Genomic DNA, 17716 nt, shown 5'->3' with positions numbered 1-17716 from the left:
CTAAATGCCTACGTTCAAATGGACACAACTTCTCCCAATATTATCAGATTTCCATGTGTTACACATCGTTAGAAAGCTTGGAGACTACACTTTCAGAATCTGCGAATAACTCAAAATGCCCCAGAACCGACTTGTGTCCCTACTTTCCGTGACTGGTCACAAATCCTCTCTCCCATTGAAATGAAGAGGGTGAAATTAAAATGAAATCCTCTCCCCAAATGAGAGGGAGCTTTGAGTAACAGCTGCCAAAAAAATAGTCTTCTATAGCTCCACTGTGGTTTGTGATTTCTTTTTAAAGAGAAAAAAACGTTTCAATGCATCCCCCTTCTGTTTTTCCCCCACAAATCACACCCTGATAATAATAATAATAATAATAATAATAATAATAATAATAATAAAGGACTTTAATAATGAAATGATTAAAAGGGATTTAAAGGAATAAATAAAAGAGTGGTAAAGTTCTAGGTCTAATTGTAGTAGGCTAATGAAGTAATCAATTTAAACAATTTGCAAACATTTTATTTTAAAAGAGTTCACTCTTATTCATATGTCTAATATGTAGAAAATGCAAACGTTTTTTGCCTCGTCATCACATTCATTTATTAATTACATGAATCATGAAAGCATTTTTTCCAATTCAAAAACAGGGAAATTTCACAAAAATTTGAGTGGTTTACAGTCTATTACTGTCGGTAGCTGAACATTTCTGCATCTACTTACTCTCACGCACACTACAAGAGTTTGTGGAAAGATGTATGACAGTAAAATATTCATTGATCAGACAAAATCATTGGCTCTCCACCTATGCTATAGTCTATTCTGATTCATCAACACAGTTTCAACGATCCATTATAAACATAAAACCCAGGATAGAGCGGCTGAGTGAATGTGGTCTGGACTGTGTGGATGAGGCTCATTGTGTCAGAGACGCTGTAGAAGGACAGAGTTCCTGCACTGTGATCCACATACACTCCTACTCTATGACTGATGGGCTTTACAGGAAGATCAGTCTTTGTCCTATTGTGTATGAATGAGTAACGTGAGGGAAAGCAGATCAAACTCCAGGACTGATCATTAAATCCCAAAAAACACTTATCATCCCGTCCCTTCCTGCAGATGCTCTTATATGACACTGATATAAACACATATTCACCACTCCATTTAATCTCCCAGTAACAGCGTCCACAAACACTCTCTCTACACAACACCTGAGCATAATAATCAAATCTGTCTGGATGAGCAGAATACCAGTGAGGCTCTGCGTCAGTGGTAGTAATCACTCTGTTCCTCTCAGACAGAAGGAGGAGTTTATTCACTGTGTTCAGATCCAGAGTGGGCCGATGATAATCTGATGAGAGAAAACACAGAATCAGGAATTAAGAATCTGTCTGATATTTTAACTCTTTCCCTGCCAAAAACGGATTTTTTCCAGGTTTCCATGTTTTCACTGTCGGACGCTAGAGGGCCCTGTTACGCATCTTCTGAATGAGCACAGAATCTCCTGATCAAAACACGTGAGGAAGACGCAGTAAAACAAGCAATCGCATGTAAACAGGTGCATATAAAAAATAACATGATCATCAACATTAAACATATATATCAAAACTATCCAATGTTACTGAATAAAATGTGGACCCAGGACAAGCTACAGGACTGTGCAGGTGGACTCAAACTACTCCATCAGCGTTTGATCATCACTCTGAATCTGATCTGAATATTGTCTTTCACAAAAAAGTGATTTTCTCAGCTTTTTGTTAAAAATGTAGCTTTTTTAAATGAAACTTACCCATATTCAAGGGTTGATAAAAAAAAGGAATGCATGAAGCTAGAATTATTAGGGGTGTAACGATACGCGTATTCGTATTGAACCGTTGTACCGAACAGTTCTTGGTCTAATTAATTAGATTTGGAAAATAAAAAAGTATGAAAAATATAATATTATGCGTTCAACAAGGAAGCCAATAACCAAAACGACGTAACAGGCAATGCCCCTGACTAAGAGAAAAAAACAAAAAACAAATATGTTTTAGGCTGCTCAGTCAGGTGCTCGCTTACTCAGTACGCGCTTATTTTTGCTGTATCTAAAATGTACCGAACCGTACCGTACCGAACCGTGACACCAGTGTATCGTATCGAACCGAATTTTGTGAACCGTTACACCCCTAAGAATTATAAATGTGTGTATATATATATATATATATATATATATATATATATATATATATATATATATGTAATGAAGTTCGTTCATGGGAAGGAAGGAGGCGGGAACCGGCGAACGTTCAACAAACTTTATTCAAAAGAAATAAACAAAATGAAAGAAAAACCGCGGGCAGCCCCTCACGGACGACTGCCCACAAACACATAAACAAAACTAAACATAAACTCCAGGCCTGGTCCTCTCTCCTCTTCCGCAGCTCTTGCTCCTCCTTATATATGCTCCCGTCACATGGCCGCGAGACGAGACCGGTGTGCCACGCAGCTGGCACTCATGAACGTTAATCACCGGCCCGCTCTCGCGGTCCCTCGCCCCGCTGCCTGTCACACCACAATATATATATATAGGGCTGGGCAAGTTAACGCTTTATCGCGTTAACGCAATTATTTTATCGTGCATTAACGTAGTTATTATTATATTGAAAGCCCGTTGCTCACTGCCTCTGAATACACATACAGACAAACCATTGGTAACAGGAGAATACAGGGCTGTCTGTCTGTAAGCCAATGGCTTGACATTCTTTGTCTAGAACAAATGAAAGATGAAAGATTTACTTTCCCGACTGGACAAATAAAATATTAAAATAACCAGAAACGCGAGAATGATTCAGATTTTTTTGTTTTTTTATTATATTCAATGTAAACAGTGATTGATGAGTGTATCTCTGCCTCTGGTAACAAAGTCGCGTTTAGACTCACGCTGCTTGTCTCTTTGCGAGAGACATTCGTGGAGGAATCAAAACAAATGAGCAACAATATAAACTCACAGAAGAAACATTCTGGGGTAAAACTGAGTTTTTTGTAGTTGTTGATATTTATGATTTATGATATTGTTAATAACAAGTCGACTTTGCAATCGTGAATTGTGTAGCATGAATGGTGTAGTTCAATAAAGAAGTAGCCTAATTAATATTAAGTTACTTACATTTTAGACCCAAACAACCTTTTTTGTTCTATTTCACCCATGATTTCACCGACGAAAATAGTTCCAAAGGAAAGCAACACTCAGCGCGGTGTTTTGTTACTGAATGATTCAGCGTTTTGAATGAATCATTTGAATGAACGACTCAATGACTCATTTATGAAGACGATCACTTGCTGCCAACTATTGGTGGTTTAGTTTAATGTTTAAAAGTATGATTGCATTTTTTTTTAATTTAGAACATCAAACTTATACCATTATTTATTGCAGCTGTATTTTCGCAGTTTAAATTATTTTATTTTATTGGTAACAGCCCTATAGTGTCTTTACTATTATAACTAAATGTATTAATCAAATGTAAGAATTTAACATGAAAGATGATGCTTACGATTTAAAAAAAATGGCCTTCATAAAATGAAATAACACCCTGGGGTGAATATCACAAATATGCAGATTTAAGTAGGCCTATATAAAAGCTGACAGAACACTGATGAGAGTATTACTTCAGAATCAATATAATGTATACAATATATGTATCTTCTCCCCCCCCCCCCCCCCCATGCATTGTTAAGTACATACAATTTGCTATGTACTCTACCTGATAGGCCAAATTGTGAAATTTGCGACAATGCCCAGCGCTTTAGTGTAAATGTTGTTTTTTTTATTTTATTTAATCAAATGTTATCTTTTACCTTTATTTTCTTGTCAGAGTGCACCAAAATGTTATAACGTTATGATTGAGGCTCTAGACATAACCTGTTTTTTTTAAGATACCAAACCAAACCAAATGTTAATGGCCTGGCAGTGGCTAATAGTTTTGGTTTTATATTTAATTTAATTTTAATAATGTTTAAGTTGATATTTACAAGAAATATTGTTTCAACTGTTACTAACTTTTAACTGCTCTAAAAAAAGCACCTTATTTGTTTAAAGTGTTTGCAAACCATATGTTATTGCACTTTTGTTCATAGAGTAGCACTTTTAAAATATAAGTATGCAATACACTACTTTTGTATTCATTATTGAATTTTGCGCATACTGTGATTAATCGCGATTAATCACAGAAAATATTGCGATTAATCATGATTAAACATTTTAATCGTTGCCCAGCACTAATATATATATATATATATATATATATATATATATATAATATATATGGGTGTGACAAGATCTCGTGAGACTAAACTGTGACGAGATTTCTCGTCGAGGTGAAAAGCTGTCTTGTCATATTCTCAAGACCAGGTCATGAAGGAGTGTGTGGGTGAAGTTTATATTATGGCTCCACTCTAGTTTTGCTTTTTATAGAATAAAAAACAATTTAATTCAGGAGGATCATAACAGTCACTTTAATTCCATCAGCTCATTTAGAACGAGCTGTTCGCAGTAGTGATAGGGTGACGAGAAGACGAGCGTGTGTTCTGAGTGTGTTGTGTTAAGTGTTAGTGAAGCGCTCGCATTCAGCATGTGTTACGAGTGTGTGCTATGAGTTTGTGTTACATGTTAGTGGACTAGACTGTGGCAAAGGATTCGTTTCTCAGCAGAAGTGCCAGATTTATATTTTAAACTGCGCGCTCAGCACCACCGCTCCCTAATCACAGAGTACACGCTCCATCTTGAAATTGAAAGTTAAAGGGAACGCACATTCAAACGCGATTTCAACAATTTACCACTGTTTGAAAGCGGCTCCCTGAGGCATGCCAATTTCTCCCGATAATAAAGCTATATATTTGTAACCATCTCGTAGCTCTGTATCTGTATGCTTGATGATAAAAAAGTGGTCTCTATTTGCACTTTGAATATTGAGTACTTTGATTATGGTTATTGTTTGCACTTAACCCAATGCCTGTCAAAGATCGTGGATGGCCCCAGATCAGAGTATGTGAGCGAAGTGGAGCGGCAGCAATTTCCTCTCCACGCTCTATCTATTCAAGAATCACTCCGCTCCAGCTCCGCTCCGGGTTCACAATTTCCTGCTCCCCGCTCCACTCCTTGCTATCAGAAACACCCGCTCTGTCTTTGCTCAGAGGAAATTTGCGGATAACTGCTAAAGTATTTAAATAAGCTCTCAAATATCACTACAAAGTTTGGTTTATAACCTGCATTAAATGAAAAAAATAATAAAAATATACATTAAATATCATTGATGCTTTTTGCAGTGCAAATTTTGTTTGGAAAGATGAATATAGCCTACGTTTTCATCAATTATTTTATCTATGGATCAATACAGATTTCTGCTCAGTCAAAATCTGATAAAGATAATTGTAAGCAGGTAAGCACTACAAGAAAACGTCTTTGAATGCATTAGAGAGAACGATTACATGTGTGAATAAGTGCTACCTGTTTAAAATGAGCTTTCACCAGTATGTAAACTTTAACAACCCGCTTGGCGGACATCATCGCCGTGATCCATCTGTATCAAGCTAGTTGTTTACCATGTGAGTTCTGAACACTGCGCTTTGCTTATTTAAATATTTTCGTTTCGAATCGTTTCACATACAGTCTTGTTCAAAATAATAGCAGTACAATGTGACTAACCAGAATAATCAAGGTTTTTAGTATATTTTTTATTGCTACGTGGCAAACAAGTTACCAGTAGGTTCAGTAGATTCTCAGAAAACGAACAAGACCCAGCATTCATGATATGCACGCTCTTAAGGCTGTGCAATTGGGCAATTAGTTGAAAGGGGTGTGTTCAAAAAAATAGCAGTGTCTACCTTTGACTGTACAAACTCAAAACTATTTTGTACAAACATTTTTTTTTTCTGGGATTTAGCAATCCTGTGAATCACTAAACTAATATTTAGTTGTATGACCACAGTTTTTTAAAACTGCTTGACATCTGTGTGGCATGGAGTCAACCAACTTGTGGCACCTCTCAGCTGTTATTCCACTCCATGATTCTTTAACAACATTCCACAATTCATTCACATTTCTTGGTTTTGCTTCAGAAACAGCATTTTTGATATCACCCCACAAGTTCTCAATTGGATTAAGGTCTGGAGATTGGGCTGGCCACTCCATAACATTAATTTTGTTGGTTTGGAACCAAGACTTTGCCCGTTTACTAGTGTGTTTTGGGTCATTGTCTTGTTGAAACAACCGTTTCAAGGGCATGTCCTCTTCAGCATAGGGCAACATGACCTCTTCAAGTATTTTAACATATGCAAACTGATCCATGATCCCTGGTATGCGATAAATAGGCCCAACACCATAGTAGGAGAAAAATGCCCATATCATGATGCTTGCACCTCCATGCTTCACTGTCTTCACTGTGTACTGTGGCTTGAATTCAGAGTTTGGGGGTCGTCTCACAAACTGCCTGTGGCCCTTGGACCCAAAAAGAACAATTTTACTCTCATCAGTGCACAAAATGTTCCTCCATTTCTCTTTAGGCCAGTTGATGTGTTCTTTGGCAAATTGTAACCTCTTCTGCACATGCCTTTTTTTAACAGAGGGACTTTGCGGGGGATTCTTGAAAATAGATTAGCTTCACACAGACGTCTTCTAACTGTCACAGTACTTACAGGTAACTCCAGACTGTCTTTGATCATCCTGGAGGTGATCATTGGCTGAGCCTTTGCCATTCTGGTTATTCTTCTATCCATTTTGATGGTTGTCTTCCGTTTTCTTCCACGTCTCTCTGGTTTTGCTCTCCATTTTAAGGCATTGGAGATCATTTTAGCTGAACAGCCTATCATTTTTTGCACCTCTTTATAGGTTTTCCCCTCTCTAATCAACTTTTTAATCAAAGTACGCTGTTCTTCTGAACAATGTCTTGAACGACCCATTTTCCTCAGCTTTCAAATGCATGTTCAACAAGTGTTGGCTTCATCCTTAAATAGGGGCCACCTGATTCACACCTGTTTCTTCACAAAATTGATGACCTCAGTGATTGAATGCCACACTGCTATTTTTTTGAACACACCCCTTTCAACTAATTCAACTAATTGCCCAATTGCACAGCCTTAAGAGCGTGCATATCATGAATGCTGGGTCTCATTTGTTTTCTGAGAATCTACTGAACCTACTGGTAACTTGTTTGCCACGTAGCAATAAAAAAATATACGAAAAACCTTGATTATTCTGGTTAGTCACATTGTACTGCTATTATTTTGAACAAGACTGTATTAGGCTATATATTTCTCATGTCTGTGAGGCAAGACTGCTGAGTTTCAGCTTATTTATGAGACGCGCAATTGGCCGAAGAAACCTTTATTAAAATTAAGAGACAATTTGTACAAAATGAAAGAAAGGCTTTTTACAAAACAAAACTTAATATTAACTAAATATAACCACCAAAATCATTTCTGACCCACTCGCATCTTTTCACTTATCATAATCAGATGAAATTTTAGGATAATATTATAATATTTAAACATAAATATGAAAGAAAAAAAACATTGTTTAATGGCTACAACAAGTAAGCTACAGATTTATGTCATGTCTAAGCTGGATTTGCGATCATCATTTTACCGGTGAGTGGTTCATGAGCGGATTATTGAGTTGAGTCACACCGGCTTCTCCGCTCATTAGTCATTACAGGCTCGTTCTCGTCAGAACGCCCACGTATTCAAAAATGGTCGGGTTTAAATCGGGCTCTGGCTCATAATTACAGTTAATGTGTCGGGCAGGGCCGGTCTCTCGGGTGCATGGGTATGTCGGGCTTGATGTTTTGAGCCGATCTAAGCTCTAGTTCCGGCTTAAAAATGAGTTATTATGTGCCGGCCCGTTGGCATGATTTGTACTCGTGATGGAGCGGTAATGGAGCGCTCTCGGAACAAGTGAAAACCACAACGCTCCGACTTTTAAAAATCCGCTCCTCACTCCATTCAAAATCTCGCCGCTCCACTCCTCGCTCCGTTCCCACTCCACTCCGCTCACATACTCTGGCCCAGATTACTATTGTTCAACAATCACTGCTCGTTAAAACATCATGCTCTTAATTTATCTGGACAAACTCAGTATCATCAGACAGATAAAAGACTCCAGCTTCCATATTTTAACAGTTTATGATAAAACTGGGTTGCAGTGACATTAATTTCTTTGTTAATTTAAGTCAGGAGTTCATTATAATTTTGAATGGAATATCACACGCACATTTAATCTCTCGTCTGCACTGGCACATTTGTGTTCACACAGCTCGCAAAGAACAGCTTTTAGTTTAGCTCTTAGTTAAAAAAAAAAGTGCTCATATTTGGAGAAATATTGATACATGTCACATGCTTGCAAAATATTTTGTCATACAGAATACCATTTCTATTCATTTCTCACTGAATTATGCTATCTTAAAGAGCTAAAACATGCACATGGCACTCTCTGGGTCTCCTCTTAATGAGATATGACTCATTAGGCGTTCCTTTGCTCACTGAGCTGTCAATAATATGACATGCTCAACACTGCCCTCCTCATGACGGGCTCCTCCTGTGTTTACTTCCTCATTCTGTCTCTGTGAAGAATGAACCTATTCTACATCTCTACGCGTGAACTAAGAAGCTAATAAACACACGATAACTATGGAATAAGGTTTTTGTGTGATTTTTTCATGTGATTTCGGCTATTTTATATCAATAATGGATGTTTGCATTATGACTGCGAACAGGTGTAGCGATCAGCTCCATATAAAATTATAAATATGACATGTTTTAACATCACCATATGAATGAAATACCCATTATATTGCGACAGGAAACTAATAAAAACACTTAATGGTGGTCTAAAGTGACAGAAAGAATGAAGGTGTAATTTTAAACTTTTAAATTGTGTTGTGTAGCTTGTTGCTAACTGAAGCTCTAATGCACCTGTTGGACCAGGAGCTTTTGTCTATTTTGTTACAGTAATTCACATAATGTGTACATAATTTAGTTTTTTTTCTTTTTTTCTTTTAGAAAGACTTTAGATAATTGTGGCTTACTAAATGAAGTACTGCACTGTTAATGGGCCATTTAGGCAGGCATACATGTTATAATGGATTTGAATAATGGCTGTTAAACAAAAGATTCATAAAAGAATAATGAGGATTATGTCTCATACATTCAAAAGTGTGAAACGATCAATGAGTGAGCACATTGAAGCATTAATTGAGCTGTTCTCCTTGCCAGATATTAGACAAAAGACTGCAAAAGGCCAAAAAACTTATTTGATAAAAGAATCTCTAAAAAATCCAAACATGGTCTCAGAAAATATTTCATTAAATTCATAGTCTTGGACATAACAGCCTCATATTTTAAATAAAGCATGACCACACTTGTGCCTTCAATTTTGTTGTAGTTATAAGTCATTATACTACATTCACATCATATTTTTATACATGAAGAAAAATATTTTACATATTTACATTTTTTTTTTAATGTTTTTATAGCCAATATATCTCTATATTTACATTTACATTTAATCATTTAGCAGACGCTCTTATCCAAAGCGACTTACAAAAAAGGGGAGAGCAATAGAAGCAACAAAACAAACAAGGCCAACAGCCTGTAATTGCTGTAAGAAGTCTCAGTTAATTAGCACAGTACACCATTTTTTTTTTTTTGGGACAAACAAACAAAAATGAATGGATAGTTAAGAGCTATTCTTTATTGGTCAGGTGCAATTGGAAGAGATGTGTCTTAAGATGTTTTTTAAAAATGGCTACAGACTCGGCAGCACGAATTGAGATCGGTAGTTCATTGCATTATTAACATCTGTCTGAGTAATTCTGCATATTCAGCTGTAAACTCTCAAGTATTGGCTTTCTAAGTATATATTGGTTATGTGTATATTTAGAATAACTTGTGAGCAGCTGTCTTTTTACTATGAGTATGTCTAAATGCTCAATTTGCCAAATGGAGGGATGACAGGCAAGAGGTTAATATATATGACCAATTATATATATATATATATTTTGTGCACATCCAGGGCACGAAGCTCCCACTCCACCACATCCCAAATATGCTCTTTTGGGTTGAGATCTGGTGACTGTGGGGGCCATTTTAGTACATTGAACTCATTGTCATTTTCAAGAAACCAATTTGAAATGATTCAAGTTTTGTGACATGGTGCATTATCCTGTTGGAAGAAGCCATCAGAGGATGGGTACACGGTGGTCATAAAGGGATGAACACGGTCAAAAACAATGCTCAGGTAGGCCGTGGCATTTAAATGATGCCCAGTTGGCACTAAGGGGCCTAAAGTGTGACAAGAAAACATTACACCACCATCACCAGCCTGCATAGTGGTAACAAGACATGACGGATCCATGTTCACATTCTGTTTACGCCAAATTCTGACTCTACCCTCTGAATGTCTCAACAGAAATCGAGACTCATCAGACCAGGCAACATTTTTCCAGTCTTTAACGGTCCAATTAAGGTGAGCTTGTGCAAATTGTAGTCTCTTTTTCCTATTTGTACTGGAGATGAGTGGAACCCGGTGGGGTCTTCTGCTTTTGTAGCCCATCCGCCTCAAGGTTGTTCATGTTGTGGCTTCACAAATGCTTTGCTGAATACCTTGGTTGTAACGAGTGGTTATTTCAGTCAAAGTTGCTCTTCTATCAGCTTGAATCAGTCGGCCCATTCTCCACTGACCTCTAGCATCAACAAGGCATTTTCGCCCAAAGGACTGCCGCATACTGGATGTTTTTCCCTTTTCACACCATTCTTTGTAAACCCTAGAAATGGTTGTGTGTGAAAATCCGAGTAACTGAGCAGATTATAAAATACTCCGACCGGTCCGTCTGGCACATACAACCATGCCACACTCAAAATTGCTTAAATTACCTTTCTTTCCCATTCTGACATTTAGTTTGAAGTTCAGAAGATTTTCTCGACCAGGACCACACCCCTAAATGCATTAAAGCAACTGCTATGCGATTGGTTGATTAGATAATTGCATTAATGAGAAATTGAACAGGTGTTTCTAATAATCCTTTAGGTGAGTGTATATATATAACATGTTAACGCAAATTTGTTTTAACGGCACAAAATTTATTAACACTCGTTAACGCAGTGCGCATTTTCTTTTTGATCCATGGTCCGTAGTTGGAGAAATCGAAATCAGCAATAGAAAAGGATGCAGCAGCAAACATTAATAAGGAAAGAGAATGGTTAACATTATTATTCTAAACCTAAAGTGCAGTTATTGCCTAAGCTACCATATTTTCTGTTTAACCATATTAGACACCAGGTCGAAAGAAAAGTCTGTTTACACTGAACACATTCTCTGCAGTCCGAGCACGATGTGCGATTACACTGAAGCTCACTCTCGCTCATGTTTTGAGGTAAATTATTTACACATCACCACTTACAGTACATGTGTTTTATTGAATTAAATACATTAAAATCGTCTAAAACGAATGCACAGGTTACTTTTCTGAACAAGAGCGCTCCTGTGTCCGTGTTCTTCACACTGTTCACGTGAATCAGGGTTGCCAGGTTTTCACAACAAAACCTGCCCAATTGCAATTCAAACTAGCTCAAAACAAGCCCAATCACGTTTTTAGGGGTTCCCTGGTCAAAAAAAAATTCATTCCAGGGGGTAAAATATATGTTTTTTGTCAGGGTTCCCTGCAAAAATTAGTATTTCTGGCGCTAAATATAACAATTGTAGTCACTTTAACCCGCGGACATGAGAAACAGCCTGCGGCAACAGTGTTAAAAGAGAGCAATTCCGCGGGAAAACCGTGGACTTGGCAACACTGACATGAATTGCGGCACAGTTTGGCGTGCACATGCAAAATACCGGTAGTACAATAGTGAGTGCAAATCTGTTAAAGGGGCCACACTATATTCCTACTCGTGTTATATGGACCTACTCCAGGTATGGTGTGGTACTGTTGCGCTCACAGGTCCGCATGACAGCTTTTACATTACCAGTTTTTCATACGAACTGTGCCCTGTTCTGAACTAAACTGCCAGTAAAACTACCTTTATTTGTATTTTTAAAATGAGGAAATCCCTGCTTATTCTGAATTTTTAAGCTTAGGACATGAACAAGACATGAACAAGTTCTTTGATAAACATCTATGACCTTTGATACATATCTAGTCTTCATGCTGTATTATTGATTATTATTGAATAAGTATGGTCTCACTAATTATAAACGTACATTTGCATAAAAAATGCATGTTTGTCCATACCCATGTTGATTAGAGCATTAAAAACTGAATTCAAACTTAATTTAAGATACATTTACAACATATAAAAATCTGCGATTAAATTGTGATTATTCGTGAGTTAACTCATGACAATCGTGTGATTAATCACAATTAAATTATTTTAAACGTTAAATCAATATATATACACTGTTGTCTTTTACTTTATATGATAATTCAGAAGTAGAAATAAAATAACATTGATTACAAGATGATTAGTTAAAATATTAAAACATTTCAAATGCATCTGCAAACAAGTTTTAATTTCTAGTCATGTATTTCATCATTGTGGATTTCTTAAAAATACTATGTAAAAATCTTGTCTAGTCTCGTCTCGTGAGATTAGTGTCTTGTCACACCTCTAATATTTAAATAAAATATTTTTTGTTGTTTAATGGTCAGTTGTTTATTTCTTTTGATATATCGCATGTTCAGATATTCATTAAACAAGATATTCTATGGGCTATTATATTTTGGTGAAAATGGGCAAAAACCCTGACGGTGGCTGACAATAAAAAAAAAAAGTACATTATGATAAATACTTTGCTTGTTACATACAGTATATGTGCAACATTTTAGCCCTAAAATTACTTATTAAAATTACTAAAATTACCATTACTTACTTTTTTTAGTCTAATGATGTATGTTTATGCTGAAATACAATAAAACAATGAGGTTCGGCCATGGTTACCAAACACATACCATAGGATTATGAAGTTAAGTGAGTGTGTGATAGTGTTGTGTGTGATAGAGTGTGTAGGCATACATTTTCGTACTCCTGCTGTAATCCTGATCTCTCCTCCATGATCAACACTACAAAACACACAGACAGTTACAGTGACAGTTAATCATTAAACACACACAATGCACGCACGCACGCACACACACACACAAAACACACACTTACTATCACACACTCACACTCTCAATCAACATATTCACACACACACACACACACACACACACACACACACACACACACACACACACACACACACACACACACACACACACACACACATACAATTTCATACACACATTCTGTCACAAACAACACAGGTGTGACTGCAGTAGAGAGCATTTTTATAGAAATTGGCAAATAAAATCAATAATTCAGAGATAAATTTAAAAAAAAATCACACAGAAATGAAAGCCTGGTACTACAGCACAAAAGGAATATGAACAAATGATCACACACGCATGCAAGCAATTGTTTTATATATTTGGATATTTGAAATACATATTTGATCTTATTAAAAAGTGTTTTCTTTTAATGGCAGTGGCAATCTATAATTTTTTTGGCATTATTGTAAATGTATGTGGCATTATTACACTTCAAAAGATCTCAAACAACAAAAAAATCTAAACTTTACAAAAAATACTGATTTTATGAATTTTTATAATGTTTAAATATATTTACAACATTCATCAGAAAAGTTATAGTTGGCCAAATCTATAAAAAATAATGGAACTCTATGGGGCCTCGGCTGGAGAGATATGGTAATTACACTTTCTTTCTAAAACTTTAGCTGTGTCTTATTTCATTTCATTTCAAAGGCTGCGTCCTCTGGAGGACACATCCTGTGAAGGATACAGTAAACGGAGTGTCCTCAATCAGAATTAAACGAGACGTCCTTTGTAGGAGAAAAAGGCAGGAAGTATCACGTTGCTATGCAAACACATTCAGCCTCACTGCGCTCTCATGCCAGTTATATGAATGAAAATTATTTACAACTTGAAGATGACTATGAAATGTTTCTTGCCTTGACAGCAATGTACTGTTCTACACGTTCTACGCCTCGTGCACACTCTGAATTCCTGTAAAAGAAGGACGCATTCGAAGGTTGCATTTGGAGCGTGCTACTCACTTTTTTGAAATGAGAAAGCCTTCGTGCAGCCTCCGAATGCGACCTCCAGAGTAGGGTTCGACTGATTATCGTGTGGCAGATTATCGATGCCGATATTAAGCATTTTTATGGTTATTGGTGTCGGTAATTTTCAAAACCGATTTGCTGATTTAAAAAAATATTGTGAAATGCGCGCGATCTGGCTCTGAGAGTTGAAAATAGCCTCACATCGGTGCTAGTGTAACTAAAACCGATTTTAGCTGCTCGCCATTCAGCCATCTTAACGTTATAAACTGAATAGATTATCAAAACAAATTAATTCAATCACATCTGCTGCCGCTGCGGGTTATCTGTGTTCAAATAGCTTCACTGAACAGTATGCATTAGAAATTTTGCTTTGTTCTCACATAATTGCAAAATATTTCATAATACAGAATACCATTTATATTATTTCTCATTGAATTATGCGATCTGATGAGCTAAAGGGGGTCGCACACTGGACACGAAGGTCAGAGCTGCTTCTCAGGTATCTCACACTAGACGCGCACAATATATACGCGCAAGCTCAATTTTTAATCAACTTCTGACAGAAGAGCTGTAAGATGGGGTGAAATCGGTGGGTGTGTTTACATGCACACCAGTAAGCCGATTATTCACAAATATCAGCTTATTGATTAACCAGTTTTCTCCGTTTACATGCAAACCAGTAAATTGTTAATGCAAGTAAACCGCGTTTACTGACTTTATTAATAAACCGGGTAATTTCCTTGTAGTGACGTAAAACATAATAATGTCCATATCTGACTCGGAGTATTCCAAATGTTACGTCAGTTTTGATGTTAAATAAAGCGTGCACCGTGTCAGCGGGAGATTCACAGCTCATATTATCCCTCATGCAGTTACAGATGCAATGTTTTGACTGAACGTCGTCTACTTCTGCTGCATGAGATGAGAACAAATCTTAAAAGATTCTGCGTTTGTGATATTTGTCCTTATTTCATGGATGTGTTTACATGCAGCAATTTATGATTCAGATCGCCAATGTCACGGGATTTCAGCAATTTAGCAGTTTGACGTGCGATCCGAATCATGATTCAGTACACCGATTTACAACGGTTTGAATCTTGAATCGGTTTGAGAATTGAAAACAAACAGGGAAGAGAAGACAATGCTGAATAAAGTCTTGTTATATTTGGACCAAAATGTATTTTCGATGTTTCAAGAGATTCTAATTAACTTACTGATGTCACATATGGACTACTTTGAGGATCTTTTTATTCCCTTTCTGGACATTATAGGGTGTATACACTTGGATATGCTGTCGGACTAAATATAAAATATCTTAAACTGTGTTCCGAAGATGAACGGAGGTCTTACGGCTGTGGAACGACGTTAGGGTGAGTCATTAATTAAACAAATTTCATTTTTGGGTGAACTAACCCTTTAAAATTATGGAAAAATAGTCTTTGTCAGAGGCCTTTTAATTCTTAATTTTGACATCAATTTTTATTTTTACACTACACACATATTGGTTCAAAATATTTGTTATTGGTCCAATTGATCTGTTATAATCGGTAACGGTCCTGAAAAACGCATATATGGGTCGACCCCTACTCCGGAGGACGCAGCCTTCTGAAATGAGACACAGCTAGTATTATCTCCACAAAAAAAAAATCTAAACTGCAGATGGCACCTAAGATCAATATCCAGAAATAACTCAATTTAAATATTTAATTTTGATTATCATTTAGGTTGCAGTGTGTGATTTTTATTGGAATCTAGCTGCAATGAGGTTGTAAATTGTGCACCCCCCACCCCATATGAAATCATTTAATGTATAAATGATTTCATATGTCAGATTGGTCATTTATTTATTCTAATATTATTATTATTATATACTGCAAAAATGTTAATTAGATTTCAGTGAGTTATGGAAGTGCACTAGAACTTATACACTCTTCCTGCCCAACATACTTGAGTTTGTCCAGTCTGTAGTTTGGATGAGTGAGTGTCTCAGAGAGTAGTTTCACTCCTGAATCTCCTGGGTGATTGTAGCTCAGATCCAGCTCTCTAAGGTGTGAGGGGTTTGACCTCAGAGCTGAAGACAGATAATGACAGCCTTCCTCTGTCACCATACAGCCCGACAACCTACAAACACACACCGCAACAGTCCACATCACATTAGTTTGGCAGTCAGATGTCGCTAACAGAGTTATTTGGGTGGTAGCTTTTATTTTCTGTAGTTTCAGACACAAAAGTAAAAAAGTGAATAATGTATACTCCAGTAAAGTAGAGATATACTTTAGAACAGAAACAAAGTATTTCTACACTGTCACTAAGCGCCAGGGGTCAAAACTTAAAGTGCCATTTTTAATTGAGTTTACTGTCATTTCATAAAAGATAATTTTGTGGTCAATAATCATTATCAGTAAGAAACAAATATTCCCCCAAACATTGGACATTATATCTTGTATTTAAATGAAAAATAAATAAATAATTTGATCTCACACAGACAACCGTGGCAGAAACCTTATTGAAAGAAAGAATATAAATATAACATTTAAAAAACAAAATGTCTTTGTTACTAAAATAAAATAGGACGCCATTTACAGATTCACATACACTTATAAACACAACACTGAAATCTAGGTCTAAAAGCTGTATCAATCAAAAACTCATTAGCTATTGAGAATCATTTTCTACTTGCCCCGCCCACTACTTGTGGACCCAGGACGAGCTACAGGACTGTAAAGCTTTGGGGTGTTGATCGACTTGATCTACTCCATCTGTGATTGATCTCCAGCTATGACTCCAGTTTCGATATTTGAACACTGTTTATGATAAAACTGGGTTGCAGTGACATTAACCCTAAAACAGGCAACATGACCCACGAGTCACAGTTTTTATTGTCTTTTTTGGGGGCATACCCATACGGAAATGAAATATAAGTACACATATGAAATATACATATATTAAATATATCCAGATAGAAAGTGAAAACATATATGTACATATATATCTGCCCATATATAAAACCTATTAGAAAATGGAACAATTTCATATATTGACATATAAAACTAGCCCATATATGTATATTACAGTCTATGTAAGGGCTGTCGACGTACACACGTTAACGCATGCGATTAATTTAAAGTCGTTAATGCGTTAAAATAATTTAACGCAAATAAATTACATAAGTACGTGAAGCTATGATATTAACGTAATTTGCATCACGCAGTTGATCATAGAAGTCTGGAGTTTATCACAGTCACACTGAGCATCTGCACCTGTAACCCTGGTAGGAGGAAATTTCCATTCTAACTATTTTAACCCCAATTTTACAATCACAACTGCGATTCTCTGTTTGTGAGCTTAAGCTGTTAAACTCTGGGAAAGTGTTCAGTGATCCAGTAATCTGATTCATTCAAACAGTCTAAAATAGTGCCAGTGTAAAGAAGGCCAGGCTGATTGGGCTACATCAGAGAGAATAGAGACTCACAGCGCGTTTTTAGTGAATTATTCATTTCAGTGTGTGCTTTGCTTTAAAACACGAGCTCTGTCTTACTCTGCAATTGTTTCTGAAGAGCGCAATTTTGG

The 17716-nt window shown here is 36.6% G+C and overlaps 1 protein-coding gene across 2 annotated transcripts in view; it reads right to left on the bottom strand.

The window, feature by feature from the left end:
- Window positions 1-669: 669 nt before the first annotated feature.
- LOC137049209 (NACHT, LRR and PYD domains-containing protein 12-like) overlaps window positions 670-17716 on the bottom strand; it is a 79231-nt gene continuing 62184 nt past the window's right edge. For both annotated transcript variants that reach the window (XM_067427671.1, XM_067427670.1), the window contains 3 exons: window positions 16094-16267; window positions 13039-13085; window positions 670-1348 (listed from right to left, as the gene is read on the bottom strand). In XM_067427671.1, coding sequence (XP_067283772.1) covers window positions 828-1348; window positions 13039-13085; window positions 16094-16267 — 742 coding nt within the window. In that variant the 3' untranslated portion in view covers window positions 670-827. The remainder of the gene's footprint in view (window positions 1349-13038; window positions 13086-16093; window positions 16268-17716) is intronic.

Source organism: Pseudorasbora parva, chromosome 20 (genome assembly GCF_024679245.1).
Source record: "Pseudorasbora parva isolate DD20220531a chromosome 20, ASM2467924v1, whole genome shotgun sequence".
Lineage (NCBI taxonomy): Eukaryota > Metazoa > Chordata > Actinopteri > Cypriniformes > Gobionidae > Pseudorasbora > Pseudorasbora parva.
The sequence above is the reverse complement of the archived record's forward strand: the minus strand, read 5'-3'. Positions and strand labels throughout refer to the sequence as shown.